General features: G+C 38.2%; 1 protein-coding gene across 8 annotated transcripts in view; it reads left to right on the forward strand.

Moving 5' to 3' along the window:
• The window catches only part of SIPA1L1 (signal induced proliferation associated 1 like 1), a 493,843-nt gene that overhangs the window by 383,326 nt on the left and 85,717 nt on the right, over nucleotides 1-24,800 (forward strand). For all 8 annotated transcript variants that reach the window (XM_070469567.1, XM_070469568.1, XM_070469569.1 and 5 more), the window contains 2 exons: nucleotides 2,445-2,633; nucleotides 16,551-16,725. In XM_070469567.1, coding sequence (XP_070325668.1) covers nucleotides 2,445-2,633; nucleotides 16,551-16,725 — 364 coding nt within the window. The remainder of the gene's footprint in view (nucleotides 1-2,444; nucleotides 2,634-16,550; nucleotides 16,726-24,800) is intronic.

Genomic DNA, 24,800 nt, shown 5'->3' on the forward strand with positions numbered 1-24,800 from the left:
TGATCCTGTGGACTGTAGCCCGCCAGGCTCTCTGTCCATGGGATTTATGACTACACACCTAACAACTAAAATAGTCCTCCACCGTTTCATTACTTCCTTTCTCCCTCACATTTATTTAATTCATTACCACTATCTTTTGTCACTTTTTTTCTTTCCGATAGAAATAATCCTTAAGTGTGTTTTAATTGTAATATCTTTATGAGGCTTTTCAAAGAAATATACTAATGAAAGTCCTTTGATAGAAATATCTCTGGATGTTGGTCCCAATCCGGAGCTCTTGCACTTCGTAGGATGAACAGTTGACTGACTATTTAATAAAGTAGGACTTAATTCTTATGCCTTGGTAGGGATTTCTCATGCTATTAATTTCCTGTCGAGAAAAAAGAAAGCAGTCTCCTAAGTGACATTCCAGTTGCTTCACAAATGGTGTCAAGATAACAGAAATACAAACATATTTTTCATTTTAATAGAAATAATCATTGCACACTATAAAGAAACCAAAAAAGGACTTAACATGTGTTTGTAAATGTGACTGTTTGTTTATGAACAAAATCTCTGGCGTGAGTGCTTTTAAGCATAGGTGCACAGGCATGTAGGTGGATTCTCTGCTTGTTTCTGAAAGTCATTAGCAAAGCATGCCGGTAACACTGGTGGTTCAGGTAAAAAATGAGTCATTCTTTTTCTCATCTGCTCAGACTTTTCTGGAGGTGAGCTGCTATCTTCCTGTGGTCCAGGATTAGCACTGCTGTCTTAGCATTCCTGGTCTGGGGCTCTCTCACTTGGAAATCCATCCACGCTTTGTATCTTCCCGACCCTCGACAGGCATTATCTCATGAAAGTCGGAGCACAGGAGTTGTTCAGCTATTTCTCATGATGTGAGAAATTAAACAAAAATCATTTCTGTCAAATTAGATATTAAGTCACAGAAAAGGATGTTTTTTTTTAACCCAAGTGTTATTTGAAAACAGACTATAAATGAAAGAAAAGATACCAATCAAATGAATAGACTGCAAATAACCTCAAGCACCTTCTTCTTGTCTTGAGAGTCAGAGGTTGGTGAACTTGACTTTTCCTACCCTCATCTCTCTTTCTTTCCCCTTGGCACCTGTTACAGGTTTCACTTTCCTGGTGATTCTTCTTTTGGTTTCCATTTTCCCTGGTAATTCTCTGTCACATCATCTTGCCTGTTACTTGAACAGTACAGCTTCTTTCAAGCTGTATTCTCTGTAGTTTCTTTCTTGGGCAGTAGCAACTGAATTTTCTCATGTCATCATCCGTGTGCAAACAATTTCTGAGGTGGCCTGTTGGTTCTGGGTGAGGTGCCCACCCTTCAAGATACGTTCTGCTGGGGACTCGGGCCCACCCCCAGCCCCCTCTGGCTCACTTAGATCCCGCTTAGCTACACTGCTCTCTCTTTCCTCCTCACACCCTGTTATTTCCCATCTCCACACCTCTGCTCTCTGACGCTGTCTTTTTGTACAGTTTTTCCTTGAAGGCCCCTTTTTAGTGCTACACTTTTCCATGAGGGCCTATCCTTATGCCCTGACCCACAGCAGTCCTTTTTCTGCTTTTGTTATAGAATCTGACTTTGCTAGATTTTTCTTAGTACATATATCCTCCTGGATGGATATTTCTTACCTCTCACCTTCTTTTCACACCATTCTTGGTCTTCAACATTTACTCCTTTTGCAGTATAACGCCTTATAACCTACATGCTTAATGGAAATTCATTCAACTTAATGGATTTAAGTCACCATAGAGTGTTTAAATTGTACTAACAACTTTGTCACATGAAAATTCCTGAACATGGAAGCTATTTTGCTTTGACAAATCATCATTACTTAAGGAAATGTCTTTGCTTATGTTTATATTTCATAATAATAGCAGAGTTCTTAAGACATAGGGGGAAAGCACAAGTCACTTTAAATGCTGTCGACAGTGGTTGCTGTAACTAATTTTAATCATTGTCTTATCATAGCAGCATTTGGGGTTAGGAATAGTTTAAGCTTGTCAACAGTGCATTATGAAATTTAAAACTCTTCCCCTGCCCTTACCTCTTACAATTCAAAAAGGTGTAGCATCCAAATTCTAAGCATTTAGTCTTCAGCTAGTCGCTGGGATATCTCCTTAATTTCCTGGTATTTGTGTAAGTGACAGTGTATAGCTATATGGAGACCTTGGTCTTCTGAGCTCTTCAGGGAAACGCATACCCTTTGGTATTTAAGGACATGACCTCAGAAAGCTTGATGATGAGTTCCACTGGACTTACCTGGGTCTTCTTGAAAGTACTGGGCTTGTTTTTCATATATAAAGTATCTTAGATCACTTCCCTCATCCTTTCTCCCTCACTGGCTCAGCTGATCAACTGTCACCTCCAACTCCCTAAGGGGGTCCTCACACTGGTTGTATTAACTCATCTCGCTGGACATGTGTCTCTCTTTCAGCTCATGACACTGAGAGGGTCAGTGCTGGAGGATGCCATTCCCTCAACGGCAAAGCACTCCACGGCTCGGGGGCTCCCCCTGAAGGAGGTGCTGGAGCACGTGATTCCTGAGCTCAACGTTCAGTGCCTGCGGTTGGCCTTCAACACCCCCAAAGTCACAGAACAACTCATGAAACTGGATGAGCAGGGGGTGAGTGTGGCTTCCAGGGGAGGACACTTCTGTTGCTCAGGCTTCCCACTAAGCTTCCAGAATGAGACCTGAGTAGTTCTTTTTTGATGGGGAAAACTGATACCATTTATTATGAAGGATCTTCTCATTGCAGTTACTCATTTTCTTTTTTCTTAACTCACTGAACATTTCTCATCTGATGAAATTCTCTGTGTCAGGATTGACTGATATGGTACTTAAACAATGTTCAACTCTTTTGGTAATCTTCCATTAATGCAATGAATTTTTCAGATACTCCAGGAATAAGTAATAGCAATAACAGTAGCTGATACTAATGAACATATTCACCAGGCTCTGTTTTAAGTACCTTAATATATTATCCCAACTTATGTCCCAGCCCCAGGAGAATGGTACCATTTTTATCCCCACTTTAAGGATGAGGAATCTGAGACACAGAGAGAGGTTAAGTAATAAGTCCAAGTTCACACAGTTAATAAGTTCAAAGCATGTACTGGGGACCAGTATACCATACTGTTCTTAAGAGCTTTAATTTTTAGTCTATTAGTACCACCAGAGATGTATTTTTGTCAAGATTTTTAATTACAAAATTCAGAATTAAAAAAATCTGGATCCTAATATGTAACAAAATGAAAATACTCAAGATTTTCTCACCTCCATACTTCCTAAACCTTAATGTGAGGCCATTGATCCAGATACAAATGAGTGATAGGATAATTCATATGGAGGGGACAGAAAAGTAGAGAATGCAGAGCTGTAATCCACTAAATGGAGAGTGTATCCACATTCTAGTTGGAATCATTTGAGCATATGGGCCAGTTTTGTTAGACGTTGTATTTATATACTCTTATTTTAACTCTTTCTTTGAATATTTTAGCCATAATGTGTCTTGACTGAGTGGTAATAGCTTTTCCACTGCATTTTTTTAGAGTCTTCAAAAAGGAAAATTGGTCCAGTTATTGAATTCCATTCTATGAACAAAGTTTGATAGAATTTTCTTAATGAGGCAAAAATTTGAATTTTATTAAAATGAATTATAGTGCAAAGTAACAGTTGCAAGGTATGATTCAGTCTTTTAACTCAGCTGATAGGAGTATATTTTTAGATATTAGATGTAACTTTTCTAATCATCATTCCTTTTGTCCGTTCACCTTAAGCACAGCTAATATCTATTCCATATGTATATTTCAAGTAGACTGTGAATTTCCATATTTATAACACGTCAATTTGAGCACTTTGAATGCTTGGGGCTTCCTGGTGGTTCAGATGGTAAAGAATCTGCCTGTAAGTAGGAGACCCAGTTTCAGTCTGTTGGTCAGGAAGATCCTCTGGAGAAGGGAATGGCTACCCACTCCAGTATGCTTGCCTGGAAAATTCCATGGATAGAGGAGCCTGGCAGGCTATAGTCCATGAAGTCACAAAGAGGTGGACACAACTGAGTGACTAACACTTTCAGAAGACTATTGATACATAAATTTAACCATTTTGGGTGCTGTGTTCCAATAAATATTTTGAGCATTTATTCTAACAAAGGAAGAGTGGAAAAATGATTTATTTTCAATTTTACTGGTTCAAGGGAAACAACATTTAGACATTAACAATATAAGGGATGAGATTTGGGGGCTTCCCAGTGGTGCTAATGGTAAAGAACCTGGCTGCAAATGCAGGAGACACAAAAGGCACAGGTTCAATCCCCTGGATTGGGAAGATCCCCTGGAAGAGGGCATGGCAACCCACTCCAGTGTTCTTGCCTAGAGAATCCCATGGACAGAGGAGTCTGGTGGGCTACAGTCCATAGGGTCACAAAGAGTCACATATGACTAAAGTTACTTAGCATGCACACCTACAGTATAATCATATACTGAACATTCTAATTTCAACAGATTAAACAGATTATTTTGTGTAAAGGATGAATTTTTTTCCTTTTCACCCTAGGTTTTACTTAAATTAAAAACTGCCCCAATTGTAGATATTTTATGGGACCCCTGGCACATTTCAGGTCTCTCTTAGTCTTTACAAAATATTAGACCACAGGTAGTGCTGTTCTGTGATAAATGCTTTATGGTTCCATCCACAAGGACTTCCCTGATAGCTCAGTTGGCAAAGAATCCACCTGTAATGCAGGAGACCCTGGTTCGGTTCCTGGGTCAGGAAGATCTGCTGGAGAAGGGATAGGCTACCCACTCCAGTATTCGTGGGCCTCCCTTGTGGCTCAGCTGGTAAAGAATCCATCTGCAATGTGGGAGGCCTGGGTTTGATCCCAGGTTTGGGAAGATCCCCTGGAGAAGGGGTTACCCACTCCAGTATTCTGGCCTAGAGAATTCCATTGACTCTCTAGTCCATGGGGTCGCAAAGAGTCAGACACGACTGAGCAACTCTCACTTCCACAAGGAAAGGTGAAAGCACTATAATGAATTTAGCTTAAAGGTACATTTATTTAATTCACAAAACTGCCCATTATTCTGAATGAAGGGCTTCTTATTTTTGTTGTTGTTTGGTCACTAATAAGTCATTCTGACTTTTTGCCACCCCATGGACTGCAGCATGCCAGGCTTCCCTGTCCTTCACTATCTCCCAGTTTGTTCAGACACATGTCCATTATGTCAGTGATGCCATCCAACCATTTCATCCTCTGTCGACCCCTTCTCCTCCTGCCCTCATCTTGGGGGATATTAAACTATTTATCCTTTCCTTCATAAATTATTGATGATCATATGTGTTAAATGTTTTCTATAATGCTTTCTCAGTGAAATTACAATTTGGCAGTCTAGATGAGTCTCCCCAGTTATATTTTGGAAATTTTACTAGACAGTAGAATCTAGAAGTTTAAAACCTGCTATTCTGTGTGAGCAGCTCTATATCTGAACTAAGGGATACCACTCCTTGGCCTCTCTTTCTGTTTATGTATTCATAACATTTAAAGCCCAGGGTTATACTGATAAAAGACAGAGGACACACATACTTAGGGGCTTAGTCTAGGGAGTCATATTTTTGGTAAGGAAATTTTACTAATGCCTTGGAATCCTTTTGAGAAATTGATTATTCTGGTGACTTTACAGATAACAAATTTTGAAAAAGGAATGCCTCAAGGTGCTTATAATGCATTTGAATCACTGCAAAATGTTTTTAGTTTCCATCTGTGTCATCATCTTTTGAAATTTCATGCTTTGTACATCTTTATATTTAAAGAGATTCATAGTTTGAATTGTGTGTTCGTTGCTCAGTCGTGTCCAACTCTTTGCGTCCGCATGGACTATAGCCGATGACTGAAGCAACTTAGTACACACACGCATAGTTATGAATGCAAAAAAAAACAACTCACTGAAAGGAGCCTCTCCAGCTCCCTTTAAATTTTATTTAAATAATTCCTTTAAAATATTTTCTACTTTAACAGCTCACATAATTATTCTCAGATAAAGAAAACACTATTTGCTTGCTATATTGTGTCATTTTGCCTTTCAGATCTTTGGTGCTTTTTTTTTTTCATTTACCATTTTTAAAAGCTAAAATGAACAGAAGAACAGATGTAAGTTATATCTATATGATATAAAAGATAGCATTTCACAAAAATATAAAAATTTGTTTCTCATTTGACTAGACTCTGATATTTATGTGGGAACTGAAGTTGACATTTTAGTTCCCCAAGTTTTAGGAAGTGATCATGTGCTTTGTGGCTTACCCATGCTTTCACATTCACCTTCCTCACAACTTCCTGGGCCTTTCCCTATTGATTGATGTCCATTTCCATTGTCATCTGAAGGGCAATCAGAAGATGAAATAACCTGCCAATGATTGCACATTGTCATGAATTTAGAACAGCTTGTGACTTAGCAAGTTTGAATTAACTCTGGATTTAGTTTTCCCATCATGGTCCTGGATCTTCACTTACGAGATAATTGAGTGCATCTCTTATGATGAAGACACTTTAGATAAGTATATATGTTTACTTATTATACTGTTCTAAGCTCTTTACCAGCATCATCTGCTTTTACCCTCACGGCACCCCTGGATGGTAGCTTCCAGTTATTGGCCTTTTACACTTGAGAGGAATGAGACTTTCAGAAGCAGTACTGTTTTGCCTTAGGAGTCCTGAACCCTGGATATGCATTTGCATGATACTAACTTTGGCTTTTAAGATTTGCAAGTTTTCATCTCTGGCTCAGATGGTAAAGAATCTGCCTGCAAAGTGGGAGACCTGGGTTCGATCCCTGGGTCAGGAAGATTCCCTGGAGAGGAGAATGGCAATCAACTCCAGTATTGTTGCCTGAAGAATTCCATGAACAGAGGAGCCTGGCAAGCTATAGTCCATGGTATTGCAGAGTCAGACATGACTGAGCTACTAACACTTTCACTTTTACTATTTGCACATATCAAATTATTTTGATCTTCCAAACTACACTGTAAAGTATCAGGAATTTCATTATCTATTGCCAACTTTTTAATAATATGGGTAATTCAGTTGCTTTTAGATTTGCCATATCAGTGCTGTTTTTCTTCATTGGTCATTAAAAAACACCTTTATCTCACCTACTCCGTGCAATGGAGTGAAAAGATCTTTCTACCAGCAGTGAAAGTGACATTGAAAGTGAAAAGAAAGTGAAAGATCATTATTCCAGGCCCTGTTTCAAGGATCTCACACGTGTAGAGCACTTAATGCAATGCCAGACACATGGTGAACCCTGAATGATGATAAAATAATAACTGTTAGTAGCTGTTTACGTGCATTACCTCATTCCATCTTTATAAGCATCTTGCTGTTATAGATAGTATAACATATCATGCTTACTTTTATAAGTAAAAATCATAACTTTTCAAATCCAGTAAATGTTCAGTAACCACTCTTTGCCGATTTTTATTAATAAATACTGTATGCTAGTAAGACACAGTCTTTACCTATGAAGGAAACAAAGTCATAAATTGCTGTAATAAAAGGTGGGTTTAATATAATGAGTGTAATAACAGAACTGCTAACAAACAGGCCAGTGGGGCCAAGTCACGATTAATCAGATGGGTCAGGACGAAATGGACCTTTCATCAGTCCAGAAGGTAAGCGGTGTGGCGGTCTAGAGTCAGAAGAGCGAAGACAAAGCAGAGCAGGGCAGGAGCGTGGGGTGTGGGTAACGGACAGCAAGCAAGCCCGCGGAGCAGCAGTGTCAGGCAGTTACAAGAATAGATGTTTTTCTATTGAGCGGTGACTAAGCCAGGAACTGTGAAGCATTTACATGAATTATTTTAATTAATCCTTAGAATCCTCTGATGTAGATGCTATTATTGTCCTCGCTTTGCTGACAAGAGCCCTGAGGCACAAAGAGGGTGAAGGACCCCCCAGATCACAGTTAGGATATGCTGGAGGCAGGTCTTCAATCCAAGCATTCAGGCTCCAGTCTACTTTCTTTCCCAATACACTCTACACCCCATCTTCCCATTCTCTCCCCTTGAGTAGGAGAAGAAACTGGAAATATGGCTCCAGGTTTTATTGCTGCCGGCCGCAGAGCTCAATAGTAAGTATAACATGCAAAACCCAAGATCAGAATAGAACTTAAAAATAGAGTAAAATTGCCAGTCTGCAGTAGAGAAAATTGGAAGACCTGTTTTCATTAGGAAATGTCAAGTTTCATGTACATAGTACTGATTTTATCTAAATCAATATTTCCACTGTTTTTCTAGATACTTATTAAAAATACAAAGAAATGAAAACATTTATTGGATTCTCTGTTCTTTAAAATGTTGCCCTTCAAATTATTGAAGTTAAAGGGGTAAAGTAATCATATCTAATTAGGTCTGCAATATACATCTCAAGAATAGATATAAGAAAAAAAGCAATCTTTATTTAATAATGAATAGTGCTGTTCTTTTGATTTAGGGAATAAATGAAATTCTTTGCTGACTTAGCCTGTTCATTGCCCTGGTGTGTTATTTTATTGATGATAAATGAGTTTGACCAGCCACTTTCCTCTTTGATTCAGGCATCTGGAGTTAAAGAATGAGCCGTAGGGAAAACAACATTGTCTATGAATGAAGCTTTGGCAAAACAATTAACACTCCTGAAATTTTGATCTTCTTCTAGATTATGATATCAGTTAATGCATGTGTAAAGTTCAGAAGGCCACCAGATTGGTTCCATATGTACATTATCAGGAAGAAATATACATGACAGTCATCAGATCAGGGAAAGAAGCCTGTGGCATTGGTCTTTTTCTCTTGTCTGCTCACAAGTAATGATTATTCTGCATGGGCTCATCCATGCTATTTGCCTGGCTGAGGCTGGGGTGGGTGACTGGATGGAGTCCTTTCCAGAGGTAAGATTTATGATTAATATTACTGAAAGCAGTAGCATTTGGAAGACGTTTGGCTTAGTAGGACTATACTTTATAGTGAAGGAATTCAGCATGGCTAAGACCTGCAGTAAGGACTCTGGTTCACAATCCAAAAGGATAGAGGAACTGATTGTAGATATTTCAGTCTTCTTGATTTTAAACTGAATTGTGCTTTAAATTCAGCTTTAAAATAAAAAGCTAGTTTCCTTTCTATAGGACTTTTCTTAATTAGCTTTTAATAATATCTTCACATGGGCCAAAAATCAAAGTGTTTACATTGAAGGATCCCATTTCTACCCTGTTCCTATCTCTCAGCTCTCTTCTCCCTTCTAGTTTCTACTTTTATTAGTTTCTTACGTATTCTGATGTTTCTTTACACAGATACACCAAAAATGCGTATGTAGTCTTACTTCCCTTTTTCCTATACAAAATATAACATGCTATACACATTTGCATTTTCACTTAGTAATACATTTTGAAGATCTCTCTGTGTCAGTACACAGGAAGTTTTCCCATTGTTTTTAATGGCTGCATAATATTCTGTTTAGTTGCTGTACCAAAGTTTTATCTAATCAGTTTCTCTATTAATAGACATTTAGATGGATTCCAGTCTTACTGTTACAAACAATGCTGCAATGAAGAACCTATTCCTATATAATTGAAATTCATCTTAATATCAAATCAGTACAAGTATATAAATCATCAATTTAATACCCAGTATGAAGCTTTCTATTTTTGTGAGAACTTTTACACAACATATTATTATAGAATATTTATATAGAATGTATGTATTGAATATTTCCTCTATATGTGTATAGAATACAAAATGTGTGTCTAGAATATTTCCTTTACATTATGCCAAAGATAAAAATAGAATCTGTGCACATGTATATAAATAATTTTGACAGCATTTCAGACAGATTTTTTTTAAAAGTGATTTTTCTACCCAGTATCCATATGTCGTTTTTTAAAGCAGTTTGATTTTTGTTAGTAAATTCCAATGAGGATAAAGTTTCTAAGTAGCAATTTTTTCACTCCCAACATGGAATTTTTCCAGTCTCTTTGTCATTCTTTTTGGAGGACAGTATAGTGATAAATCTTTAGAAAGTAGTTAAAGCAGTTATCATGTTTATGAAGAACAAACCAAAGTAAGTGCTGTCAATATAAGTCACAAGGATTTGAAAAATGAGCAAGGTCTTCATATCTAGTAATGGCAGAATAACTTGTCTCAGATCAGCCTACCCACTGGGAATAATCAGTGCTTTTAAAAAATAGATTTGGACTTTTGCTTCTAGAAGCATGGAATAGTTGCATTTCCTAAGTACAGCCACTGTATATAAAGCAAACATGAATCTGAAAGGTGAAAAGAAGGAAGTAGACTGGCTGGGGATCTTGGGATGAGGAAAGCCATAATGGCCACAAACAATAAAAACTGAAATAAGAGGAACTTCTTCAACTGATTAAAAAACAAAATACACCTATAAAACCCCTGCAGCATACATCATAGTTGATTAAAGACTTAATGGTAAAGACAAAGATGTATACAGCCACCATTGCTATTCAACATAGTGCTAGAAGGTCTAGTCAGTACAATAAGGCACGAAAAGGAAGGCATTTGGATAAAGGAAAGGAAAACATAAAGTATCCCTGTGTCAGATAACATGATAGTCTGTCTCCAGAACCCCAAGAAATCTACCAAAACTTGTTAGAACTGCAGGCTGTGTCCAGCACGTTTGTGTGATTCAACATTAACTCAAGAAAGTCAGTTGGATCACTTTTAATGAACATGGGGAAATGGAAAATAAAATACAGTACCATTTATAGTCCTTCAATAAAAAATGAAATAGAGAAACTGAAAACAGCCCCACACAAATATATCCAACTGATTTTTGACAAAGGAGTAAAAATATTCAGTGGAGGAAAGGTAGGCTTTTCAAACAAAGGTGCTGAAACAATTACATAGATAAAATAATGAACTTGACCTAAACCTCACACATTATACAGAAATTTATTTAAATGAGTCATAAGTTGAAATGTAGAACTTTAAAAATCTGTGACAAAAACATAGAAGAAAATCTGTGACCTCAGGATTAGTGAAGAGTTCTTAGATATAATATCAAAATCTTGGTCTAGAAAAGAAATAATTGAGAAATTTGGGTTCATCAAAATTAAATCATTCTGCAGCACTTTTTTCCTTGGGCATTTGCTGATTTGTAAAAGGCTTGGGGCTTAAGTGTGGCCAAAGTACAGATTAAAAGTTAGGTGACTGTTTAGAGTTTTCATTGATTTCATGGGACCTGCAGAAGTGAAAAACAGAGGTCAAGGATCACTGGAGAACTTGGACTTGCTTTTTAAAAAAATCAAATTGAAATTCTAGAACTGGAGGGGAAAAAAAGAAAACCCCAGAAGTTAAAAATCTCAGCAAATGTTTTACAGAGCACATTAGACACAACAGAAGAGAAAAATGATGAATTGAAGTTACCAGAAAATGCTTACTTGAATAATGTAGACAAGAAAACATGAGAAATACAGAAAAGTGCCTAAAAGACATGTGGGCCATAGTGAATACATGGGTGTAATGGAATTCCCCAAAAGAGGAAGAGAATTGAAAGCAGTATTTGGAGACATAATCGATGTCTGAAGAAATACCCCTAGAGAAGTTTCCAAAACTGTGAAATACACACAAGTTAAGACAGAGTCAAGGAACTCTGCCTATGGTAAGCAGGGTAGATACAAAGAAAGTCAGATATAGGTCCATTGTAGTAAAAATTGCTGAAATTAAAAGAAAAAGAGAATAATCTAAAAATAGCCAGAGGAAAAAGTACATTCGAAGAAGAATATAAGACAGACAATTGGATTAAAATTAACCATTTCCTGATCTGTAAAATATAAAAGGTGGAAGCAACATTTCTAGGATGCTGAAAAAGAAGAATTCTCACTAGGAATTTTACGTAGCAAAAATAGTCTTTAAAAATATAGATGGACAAATTTACAGTGGGGAAAAAAATAGAACAATGATTGTCTGAGGCTGTCGGTTGATACACGCATATATAGCAGATGGGAACCAGGGGGCTTGGGGTGAAAGAAATGTTCTGTATTTTGATTGAGTGGGGATTTGTTAGAAATCATTAAACCGTATGCCTCAAACAGATGCAGTTGACTGTCCAGAAATTATATGACTTGAAAATGGAGGGAGATTCTATTTCCAGCCAAGATTAAAAGAGAACTAGATTTACTTTCCCATCTGAAACAACTTTTAAAAACTAGGCAAACCAATGGAACAGTGGTTTTTATGATGTTGAAGTCAGGCAACAAAGGACAATGGGAACCAAATGAACAGTAAAAATCACACCAGCTTTCAGCCTGAGATCCCAGGCTACACAGCCAGGAGGGGCCACCCAGTCGAAGCCCAGAGGTCTCCCTGATTGAAGACTGAGATGTGAGTCCAGGGAGATAAGGATTTGCTGAGCTGGATACTGGTGCTTTCCTCGCCCAGTTGTGTCCGACACTTTGTGACCCCACGGACTGTAGCCCGCCAGGCTCTGTCCATGGGGATTCTCCAGGCCAGAATCCTGGAGTGGGTTGCCATGCCCTCCTCCAGGGGATCTTCCCGAGCCAGGGATCAAACCCCGGTCTCCCGCGTCGCAGACAGTTTCTTTACCATCTGAGCCGCCAGGGTAAGTGTGAGTGTTTGAGGAAAGTATTTGCAGCCAGGGTAGGAACCACCCAAAGATTGAGTGAGGCACATCCTCAGACCTCTGCCTGGCTGACAACAACGTCTGCTCTCAACAGGCAGCCTGGAAAGCCTCATAGTTCCCATGGCATCAGGTAAAGTCTTAGAATGACTTTGCCTCAATAATGGGACAGGATTATCTTCAAATTAAACAGTACTCTGATAAGACCTATGAGTTTAAAAGGAAAAACTGAAAGGATCAGATTATTTCCAGTTAACTGTGTCCCAGAGCAAAGCTCAGGCACCCCTCGAGGGTTCATGGCACACACTTTGAGAACTGCTAGATGATGAGACACCTCATAGTAAAAGCTTTAAATCCCCGGATTAACGGAGACAATTTAAAAGGTCTTGTAAGAAAGGAAGAAATGGGGATTTTTCTCATGATCTGTGCCACCCCCAGTGGTGCCTTCTGGTTGTGACGTCAGGAAGAAGAGGTCAAAGTACAGAACTTTTTAAGAGGTCCCTGAGAACTTGGTTATTCAAACCTGTTACTATTGATGGAGGACCCTGACTGTATCATGCATCTTTCCAGGAACTCAGGGCTGTATAAGCCAGATTTTGCTGTACCTGCTTCTATGATTCTGTGTTAAAGTGCCTATTTTATGAGAAGGAGAGCAGTTCTGTATACTGTTGCTCCCCGCTGTGGGAGGCCATGTCATTTTTGGTGGCTGTTGAAAGACACTTTCATCTCAAACAGAACCGTAATCCTGTGGGATTGACTATAATCACTTTTTACAATGCAGACACTTGTTGAGAGTCCCAACACCTCCCTCAGTGCTCCATGTGAGCGGTTGATACGGGATCGGTTGATAGGCAAGCATGGAACTGTAGAGCGTGACTCCATGAACATCCGAAAGCGAAATCCTAAACAGCTGGATAAACCCAACCTGTTTCCAAGATGGCTTCTGGCATCATCATAACTATTTTAATCGTTGCAGGAAAATATTATTTATTCATATATGTGTTTGTGTCTTTAAAAAAATCCTGTTTTATGTAACATCGTAACAATTCAAACCCTCCCCAAACCATAGCTCTAACTCCATTTCCAGTTGCTCTTTCTCTTGAAATGTTCCTTATACTTAAATAACTCCTCCTTAACAACTACTCATGTTCTGAGCAGGGAACAAGGTTGCTAACTAAGGATTCCCGGAACCTGAGTTAAGAGACTGACACCTACCTTGATTCCATTGCAGCAGAAACCAAGGATACTGTCATAGTGTCACCTTCAAGGATGGAGCACTGACATTCATCACCATTTAACATTGGAGGAAATTTGACATTCTAACAAATTCCCTAATCCTCTTAAAGGAGCTTTCCTTTGACAAGCAAATACCAGTCTGTTCTGTCTGTGGGTGGAGTCACCACAATATGTGAAGCCCGCCTAGAGAAGGCAGCACATTGTCTCATTGTCCTTGCATTCTGCTCCTGCAGTGGTTTTGGGGAAGCTTTCTTACTTATCTCCTCTCCAAAGTGAGCTCTTTTGTATATATAAATGAGTGAGTCCTTTTGAATGTTGCACAGTGAAATCCTAGACCTTTATCTAAGAAGTTTAAAAAGCCACCCACAAATCCAGGGTCATTGAGATGTTTTCCTCTGAACAAGGTGACTTTTGTTTTACATTGTTGGATGAGAAGGCTGATCAGGGAGGCACAGAGCCAAATAGCAAATAACTCCAAGCTCCTTCCTTTCTCCAGATTGCTTCCTTTCCTTGGTAGCTCTCCCTGCAGGGAGAGAGTAAGGAGCTGGCTGTGTTAAGGACTTCTTTTGTAACAGACAAACAGACTGCTACTTTTTTATTTGTGGAGACCTAATAGGATACTCGGCTTAATCCGAAAGCCAAGATGAAGGCTCCACCTGCGGGAGTTCCCCTCTATTAGTCACATTCAGACCTTTGAAGGAGCACAACTGCCAGTGGCATGTGGCAGGTTTTACTCTTACCTTCTCTTTTTTTAACTGCATGTGGCATACAAAAAAAGTGAACTAAATCCTAAAAGTGTTTCTGTTAATCATTAAAATGAAACAGTGATAATGCAAGGTTGTATGCTGTTTTTAAAAAATTCCAACATCTGTAGATACAGTTTCTTGGAAGTTTCAGATGTGGAACTTTGCCGTGCACGCACTGGAGTAGGCAGAGGGGAGTCAGTTCTGCACAATTACAGAACTCCTAAGCAGCTTTCATGTCCCAGGGTCATGTAAAAGCTGCTGAACCTTCCTTGTCAACTGGTTAGTGAGGAGGGGCTAAAGCAAGCAGGAGTTCCCTGATAACATTTTCTAGTTAACCACCATTCTGAACCATTTGATTTAGAAAGTTGAAAAGAATTGTTTAGGTTCACAGTCTTTGTGTAGAACAATAGGAGCAGATATGTTTCAGAATTCAGAAAGGTCCAGATTTAGAAGGGTAATAAAATACATGCACTTAAAGCAAGTTCCAGTGGAATCTGGGACAGCACCCCACCATCAAACACGTTAGTATTTCCAAAGGTATGAATATTCACAGAAAGGAACAGCACTCACTGTCAGCTCATAGGAAGTTTTACTGCCAAATATGTTTGCTTAAGTTTGGTTTTTACCTTTCAACTATGGAGTTGCAAATAAGGAGCTGTGGACATATGTTGGAGTGACAGAAATACAGCAAGACAAGCCTGATTGAATCCTGGTTATATTGAATAAAGCCAAATCACAGGGTTGACAGTGTATGATCTTATGTGTCTCTTACTGTTCCCTTTTCTGAATTTCTCTTTGCTTATTGGTCATATATTTGCAGGCTTTTGTGAGGAAAGCTAATGTAATTTAATCACTAAACAGTGATTGGCAGATAGTGGCTATTCAGTAAATGTTAGCTGTTAAAATTTTGCCTCTTCCCCCTTTCCTTTTATGAGATAAAAATTTATTGATAACAATTGTTGCAGTGCTAGTCTGTAAATAGACTTCACGAATATGGATTGCCCTGATTTTACTGGAGAATTAAATGTCTAAATTTTAATATTCAAATTCATTTCTTAAATGACTAATACAACTTTAAAATTTGTTTATAGGATGACTAAACTTTTCAATGATGAATAAATGTTTTGATTAATGTCATATTTGAATTTCTTGAATGCTTTAATTGTCATTTGCCATTATGAGGCCCCTTTTAAAGTTTCTATCTAGAGACTCATCTTTTAGAAAAATAATTTGAAAAGTACAGTGCTGATGATGCTCATGCTGTCACAAACGTATAACCAAGGTTTATAATTTAGTATATTGGGAAAATGGCCTTGGGACATAAGTCTTTTCCAACTTTACCTCCCAAAATTTTTAAAGAACTTTAATGGGCTTTTCGTGCAAAGCAGTTTAAAGTGTATTTTGTAAAAGAAATAAATGCACAGACATAGAAAATAAACTTGGTTGGTTATTTACCAAAGTTTGTTTGGTAAACTTATGGTTAGCAAAGAGGGAAGCAGAGGAGGAATAAATGTAGAAGTTTGGGATTAACATATACACAGTGCTATATAAAAGAGATAACCAGTGAGGACCTACTGTATAGCACAGTGAACTCAATGAGTTGTAATAACCTATAGAGGAAAGGAACCTAAAAAAGAATGTGTGTGTGTGTATAATTGAATCACTGTGCTACACACATGAAACTAACACAGTGTTGTAAAACAACTTAAGGTTTTTTTCAAAGGCATCTTTTGTAAAGTAGACCTTTACTTTTAAAGCCATAAGGCCTCCTTTTTTTAAAAGGGGAAGAACAAAAGCAGAAGGATTTCAAGAGAAGAAAGAGGTTAAGCTACTTGATGAGCATATGCCCTACAGGACTTACTAGCATTTGAGTGGGCAGAGTGGATCTGCCTGTATTTATATGCGTTGTATCACCTGCCTTCACAGCTGAACTATCAGCAGAAAGTAGGCATCATGTACTGCAAAGCTGGACAAAGCACGGAAGAAGAGATGTACAACAATGAATCGGCCGGCCCAGCCTTTGAGGAATTCCTCCAGCTGTTGGGAGAACGCGTTCGGCTCAAAGGATTTGAGAAGTATCGTGCGCAGCTTGACACCAAAAGTAAGAAATACTTATACCCTCCTACCAGGCTTATTGTCCTCCTGCTGTGTTGATGTTCTCCTGCTAAGTCACCCATGAAACAACACGGCCACTAACTGTAGAATAGTGCTGGTGATGGGGGAGAGGAAGCCAGTGGGGGAGGATGTGGCTTTAACACAGTTGAAGACCATAAACAAAGCATTTAGGATTGGAGTGTAAGAAAAAGTAGTGTTATTACAAGCGTGGAAGGTAGGAAGCAATGCATGGAGATCGTGCAGAATTCCTCCTTGGTAGTGTTGCCTAAGCTTCAATGTATTTAGCTGAATGTTAGAGTGACTAAGAACTCTTGCAACTTAACAACCATTTGATCATAAGCCCCAGAAGTCTTGACTTTCATTAACTCATTTCATAATCCTTCTCCATATCTGTGCAGTCAGCTATTGTAGGGTTTTCTTAATCACTTTTATATTTTACTGTCTTGAGATATTTTTATTTTCTGTTGTTATTTGTTCATAGTCTAACTTAATCTCCAAGCAAACAGGCTTCTTAGCTTTGGTATTAGTTTGGCTAATAAAATGTGTTGATTAAAATCACACTAGTGCAGCAGTCTGTTTATCTACAGCTCATGAACATAGAGGTTTGTCCATTCCCGTTTCCCAGGTGGTTAATAAAAGAGTTAGGTTCTCAAATATCTAGAGTATGTTGACTTCTGCTGTGTATCTGTGTGGAAGCAAATTTTAAATTTTATCTCAGTATCCATCCACAGACACCTGTGACCTGTTTTTCTTTGAGAGGGTCTTTGGATTAGCACATCTGTATTGCAGTCTATAGTAATCACTCTCATTTTCTGTACAGGAAATTAAATAAGGAGTCGAGTCATGAAAACAGAAAAGCATTCATAAACTCCACTGCAGGGAAGAATTTCCTGTTGCCATGGTTTTGCTGTTGCCAACTTGGAAACGACATGCAAGAGAGCCTATGAAAAACCATAAATAGCCTACCTACACTCTTAAATATTATTTTAACGTTCCATACTCTGCTTCCAACTACAGAAAATATTAAATCTCAATATGCCCATAAATTCTTTTTATCAAGATATTCTGACATTTACTCTGTCATTTGTTCACACTGTCCCAGTTTGTTGTGTTATGTAAATTATAATCACCACAAAGAACTATTAAAAGGGTCTGGGAGGAAAATGTAATAAGAGCCTTGATTCTATCAATGAATGGTCAGATTGGGAGTTGGTAAGATTATTTATCATTTCCTGGTCCTTCACTATCTCCTGGATTTTGCTCAAACTCATGTCCATTGAGTCCATTTATTATTTGTGTATTTACACGTTCCTAGCCATCTCTTGATGAAAGGACAATGTGAGAAATGTAGATAGCAGGGCCATTCCTAAGCAATGTGGCATCATGTAAGGCAGTGGAATAAGCAAAATAAGCACTTTGCACATTTTGCCCCAATATCCCAATAACTGCAAAGACCTTGATTGGTAAACTGCCTCTAGTGGCACATTTTACGGTTATGTAATGCATAAGTCAAGGACAGGTTCCTTTTCACCGAGCTATTCTCCTTTGTGGCTCCTTGTAACCTTCTGAGGCATAGCTCCTGGAAAGGCGGGTTCACAGGTTCCTTTTCTGTCCTCTCAGAGGGTCATTTCCTAAAGTCATTGAAAAGTAGGAAAGTGTTTCCACTCTAAAGCTTGAAGAAGACAGTATGCATATTTATCTCTCTTACTCCCAGCTGAGAAGGACTATTAGCGTCATCACTTAAAGGGGTATTAAAAAATAATAGACCAAAAGACATCGAGATCAACCAGCCCCTGCGCACCCCAGCAGCCTTTACTGGCCATGACACACCCAGAGATGAGACTTGTTCGTTGTGCTGTGAGATGATCTCACCACCTCTTACCTAATCTTAAATTGTGTTAAACTCTTTCAATATAATGCTTAAAAAAGAGAAAATGCTTTCGAGAACATGTGTTCCGAAAGGATCTCTCCCTCTCTATGTGACAGTGTAGTTGTCACTTGGATCTGTGGATTTGTAGTCTTAATCAAATTCAAACATTGTTTGTCAAGCTCATTTTATTTTTCTGCACTTCATCTTCTGAATCTCCAATTATACACATACTGAGTCACTTACTAGTTGTGATTTAATTTTTAACATCTCCTCCTCCCCTGCCCACCATGCTTATGTTTGGGAAATTCCTATTAATGTTTTCAGGTTCACTGTGTTTTCTTTTCTCCCACTGTTTCTTAGTCTGCTGTTAGTCAATCTAGTGAAATTTTTATTTCAGATATTGTGATTTTTAAGTCCAGAGGTTGCATTTGGGCTTTCTCTCTCTCTCTCTTTTTCTTTTCTCCGTTACCCACCCCCTTTTTTTTGGAGTAATCTTATATTTCCCATTTTCTTCTCATTAGGTTCATGTCCTTTCAAGCCTTGTTTGAAACAGCTGTTTCAAACTGTTTGCATGCTAGTTCCATCATCTCTGTCATTTGGGGTCTCCTTTTAGCAGATTTTCTCATGCTTTTGAGTTACATTTTATTTCTTCATATGCCTGGTTATTTTTGATTGAATACTGGACATTGTGAATGTTTCACCATTGAGGATCTGGATTTTGTCCTCTTCTTTAAAGATGTTGTTTTATTTTGGTAGGCAATTAAGTTAGTTACAGAAGAGTTTGATCTTTATGAATCTGTTCTTACATGTTTTTAAAGCATAGAGTAGTTTTTGTTGTTGTTCTTCAGTCACTAAGTTGTATCTGACTCTTGGCAACACACCAGGCTTCTTGATCCATCACTATCTCCTGGAGTTTGCTGAAACTCATGTTCATTGAGTAAGATATGTCATCTAACCATCTCATCCTCTGCCACCCCCTTCTCCTTTTGTCTTCATCTTTCTCATCATCAGGGTCTTTTCCAGTCAGTCAGCTCTTCACATCAGGCTCTTTAGTTCCTCTTCACTTTCTGCCATTAGAGTGGTATTATGTGCATATCTGAGATTGTTGATATTTCTCCCAGCAGTCTTGACTCCAGCTCGTTAGCAGTCTATACTCTTTGGCTAATTTACTGCTCTTACTAAGGCATGACTTTTCTTGCACCTGAATACCAGCATATTCAGCGAAGTATCTCTACTATGACTGGTCAGAACCTCAGTGTCTTCCAGCCCTGTGTGAACTGTGGCTGACAGTTCTCTGGCAGTTATTTTCCCAACAGTTTTCCTTTTCTTTCTTTTTTTTGTAATTGAGGTATAATTGACATACAACATTGTGTTCGTTTCGTGTGTACAACATAATGACTCAGTGCTTTTGTATATTCCAAAATGGTCATCATAATAAGTCTAGTTAACATGTATCACCATTCCTAGTTTTTTTTTTTTTCTTGTGATGAGAACTTTTAAGATCTTAGCAACTTTCAGCTATTCTATATAGTGTTATTAACTGTAGTCACCATGATGTACATTACCCTGATATTTTTTCTTTTCCTGGCTTTTGGAACCCCACTCTACGCTTGTGCAGCTTAATGTTCAGCCCAAGACTCAAGGGAACCCCTGTGCAGATTTCTGAGCCTCTTTCACTGTGTAGTTTCCTCCTCTTCAGTATTGTGCCCAGCAAATATCAGACACACCTCAGCCTTCCAGACCTCCAGCATGTTTTGGCTTCTCTCTTCAAATCCCTCCTCTGTGTGATTGTTTTGAAAGTACTTTCCAGTAGAAAGCTGGGTAGGATCATAGGCTCATCTCCTTTGATACTTCATCCTGCAAGATCACTATCCAGTGTTGCCTATTGTAAGATGTCTTGAGGGAAAAAAAGTTGTTTCAGATATTTTATATATTTTTCTATTTATTTATAATAGGAGAGCAGGTCCTATACCAAGTACTGTTATGGCCAGAAGCAAAGGTCCTGGATGCTTTCTATATGTCGTCTCATTTAACCTCCACAAACTCTGCTAGATGCCAATCATCCCCATTTTACAGACTAAGTTTCTTTAGATTAACTAGTGTCCCCAAGGTTAGGTAGCTAGTAAGCATTACGGAGGGAGAACATATCCTAGTGTTATGGTTAATGATGTTTTCAGAGAAAGTATAAATGTAGAATTAAGTACAGTGATGCCCAGAGCTGTGGTTTGTGGCTGTGCCATCCCCTCTCTTGAGCCCTTGGGCTAAAATTACTCAAGCAATCTCATGAAATAGCTCCACTTGTCATGTATTCAGATTTTAGTGCTTTGGTAAAAAAAAGAGAGGCTCAGGAAAGGAAGGTTTGATGAAACTGTTGAGCCATTTCTTCTTATTCCCAGTTTTCTGTACAAAGTCCCAATTTCTCATTTCATAAATAAGGACTTCCAGTGAACAAGCTACAGTTGTGTCAGGGGTTGGAACAGTTCTGCAATGAAAAATCTTTCCAGAGTGAATTTTTTTCTCCGTTTTTGTTTCCTTATTTGGATAGCATACCTCTAGATAATTGCCATCCCCTCCCACTACAGTAAATACAAAAATAAGCTTACCATCAAGCAGTTTGTTATTTGAAAGCCGGGAGACCACCCTCATTTTAAGTTGTGTGTGTGGATTATTATTTGGGAAATTACTTCCTAAATAAGGCGCGTTTGTCAAGTCAGCATGCAGGAGACTTAGAAACTCTGGAAAAGCATTCCTTCAGAGCTCTGCCTTCATTCATTTGCCACAGTTTTAGTGAATGCATGTTGCTTCCCTCATTTTTCATCAGTGTTATAATGATCACTGAGATTCAGGGTCTTAGAATAGATGTAAGACTTTTCATAAAGAAAATAAATCCTTTATTTGGGATATTTAACCTTTGATAAAGAAAAGAATAAAACTAGCACTATTTAAATGCTTTGCACATTTAAAGGACCGTTTGGAGTTGTAGAGACTGATGAATGAAGAAAACTTTTTTCACCTCCTTAACTTTGAACTGTGTTAGGAGTATCAGATTTTTCTCTTGAGTGTTACTGAGATGAAGTTGGCCAAGAAATTGAAATAAGTAAAAGGCCCTGTTTAAGTCAGCTATACTTTTAATCTCAACTACACAAAATTGTAAATTCCAATCAGTGCGTTTCTTAAGCATCTTTTATAGGCTAGTACTTTCAATAGACATTGTTTCACTCAGTCCTCACAACAATGAGAATATCGAGGGGCAGAGAAGTAAAGTGACTTGTCTGTGGTTATTTAGCAAATGATGCTGGAGGCGTTGGAATTCAGATTGTCTTACTTCCAAGTTGGAATCCAGGTAACTGCAGATATTTTGCAAAGTGCTCTGTATGTAGAAAATAGACTGATTCCTAAGTACCCACCCCGCATCATTGCTTATCCTTTTCTCACAGGATGTTAGTGGTTTTAAGAAGCCTTCAGTTCCAGGCATGTACACATGCACGCATGCATATTCCTTGAACTGACACCCAGTGTGAATTCTCCTGTCACGGCAAAGGGTGGTATTACAGACTCTTCTTGATCCCATCCTCAGTGAAGTAAGCCACCTCCTGATGATTATTAAAGATACACTGAAAAAAATGCAAGTAAATATGGTAGATGCCAGAGCAGATGGGATTCTTGCTTTCCCCAAATACTTCGTTAGTGAGTAGATGAAATAGTACTGAAGGGCAGGTGCATGTCTCATCTAAAATGCATGCCACTGTTCCAGGTGTCAATACTTGTTCCCAGCTGTGCTCCTTCCAAGCACTGACCTCTGTATCCCAAACCCAGAGGCAAGCTTATCTACTAGGGAGAGCTGGAGTCTTTAAATGGATGGTCCTTAGCAGCCAGCTGATGATTATTCTATTGGTATTTCAAACTATGGATGATAAGCAGTCCCGCTACCTGTCTGGGATTTCATCTTGTGCATTTTATGTGTCCTACAGTGGTGAGGACCTTCACAAACTGAGCTTAAACTGTCTTCATTCTGTTGACTTTCTTAGTCTGCTTGCGTTTAGCTCATAACATTGATTTTCTCCTTGTAGTCATAAAGATTTAAAACTAGGAACTTGCACAAAATCAAATTGCTTAGGCTTGTTTTCCTTTATCCAGCTTTTCTCAACTCAGACATATCTGTTAGTGACCAGGAAGTGGTTATATAAAAGTCGAATTACTTTTTCCTGATTCAGATTCATATACATCCATCTTTATCATTCAAGTTTTATCCCCCTTAAAGCAAAAGACTTTCACCAAGAGAAGTCAAGAATGAATATGACATTGACCATATCTGAAACTGCTTCTACAAACTTATTAACCTATATATACCATCTTTAAATAGAAGTGCCTATTGTAGGATATTATCACTTATCTACACCTTTTCAAAGCAGCTGAAAAGAATATTTTTATCATTCCTCAATTACCCAGTGCCTTCTTATCGTCTAGTTTGAATATGAGAAATTTTACTTTCTATGACTTAGTGTAGAGGGCTGACCTTATTAGTGGATATACACCACTCACTGGTAGTATAATTTGGAGGCAAATCATGTGATTATCAAGATGACCTATAAGATGCCTGAATTTATTTTTTAACTTTTAAAGCTCCATACAAATATGAAGGAGCGTTATCTTCTTTTTATCCCTCTTCTATAAGCATATTTTCCCTTTAGAAATTACTCAGTACATATTCTTTTCAACCAGAGGAAAAAGGATTTTTGTCACAATGATCATCTTCTGTGATTTTCTTTCCTTTTCATTCTGTTTAATTCCGATGCCTTATTCTTCAGAGAGTATAACAAACCTTCATTTTCCATTTTCTCTGATAAAGTTTAGCAATGCTATTGTGTACATAGTAATTTCAAGATTCTGGAATTCCTTTCTTCTCAGAAAAGAAAATTTAATTGTTTTGACCCTAGTTTCATCGCTAAAAGTTTTGAAACGGCTTCCAAACTGTTTAAAATTATCCGCAAGGCTGGGATTTTCAAAGGCCCCAGAAGAAGACTGGTCATATAGCATCTGTTGTATAAAATACAGCAAGTGTAGGAAAGAGAGAAAGGACAATAAATATAAAACAAATTATCTTCAGGGTCGTCTTCACTTTTCTTTCATGACAGTAATACCTTTAGAATTAGACATATAAAACAAAATGTAATAAAAAAACCTTTTTTTTTAGTTCACTAATTTTACTTGAAATTGACTTGAGACACACATAAGTACTCATCAGGTTGACACATTGACTTGAAAGTTGTAAAATGTGCCTATCAGTTCTGGAGCTATTTATACCAAGAGTCTTTAACAATGGATACCTTCTTCATGCTCAAGGCCTGTCTTAAGTTGGTCAGTGAGTTATTGTAATTAATTTGTAGTTTTTTTTTGTGGTAGTGGTCATTAACATTTAGAAGATATTTTTCTTGGGGAGTTATGTTTTGGTGCATATTTTTGCAGTTTTTCAAAAATAGTCCTTGCTTTATTCTACATTTATCTTGATTTTAAAACTGTTGGCATTTTATGCCCTCTTCAAAATTAAGATCCTCTGAGAAGCTCAAGGTTGAAACTAAGGGCCCTAGAATATCTTAGCAAATCTCTGCAAACTGCTGTTGTGGTCTATTCTTGGAACAGTGCCTAAGGGCGGTGCAGCTACTGCATTCGAGTCCCCTGAGGGTATTTATTAAAATGGATCATTCTGCCCAGCCCCGCACCTCCAGAGCAGTATTTCTGGACATGGGGGATAGGAAGCTGCCTTTTAAGCGGCTCCCCAGGGGACTCCAGGCACACTCCAGTTTGAGAACTGCTGCTTTATGCTACATGCCAGAGGCTTTGACTTGCTGCCTCATTCTCTAAAATGCTCCTCAACAACATGGTTGATGAAGGATTGAGTTTACCCAGAATGAATGCACTTCCGTTCATTTTGCTGCCTGTAAGTCCAGGTCCTTTAAGGCTAAAGAGACTTCCCTTCAACTGGCCAGTTAATAAGTCTCTTTGGTTTCCAAGTGTTTACGGACACATTGATTTGTCAACAGTCAAAGAGGTCAAAGTTTTTTTTTTTTTCATAAGGAAAGTGAGCGCAGACACATGTAGTCTTAAACTGTTCAGTTCAGTTCAGTTGCTCAGTCGTGTTCCGACTCTTTGCGACCCCATGAACTGCAGCATGCCAGGCCTCCCTGTCCATC

This window comes from Odocoileus virginianus, chromosome 6, assembly GCF_023699985.2.
Source record: "Odocoileus virginianus isolate 20LAN1187 ecotype Illinois chromosome 6, Ovbor_1.2, whole genome shotgun sequence".
Taxonomy (NCBI): Eukaryota; Metazoa; Chordata; class Mammalia; order Artiodactyla; family Cervidae; genus Odocoileus; species Odocoileus virginianus.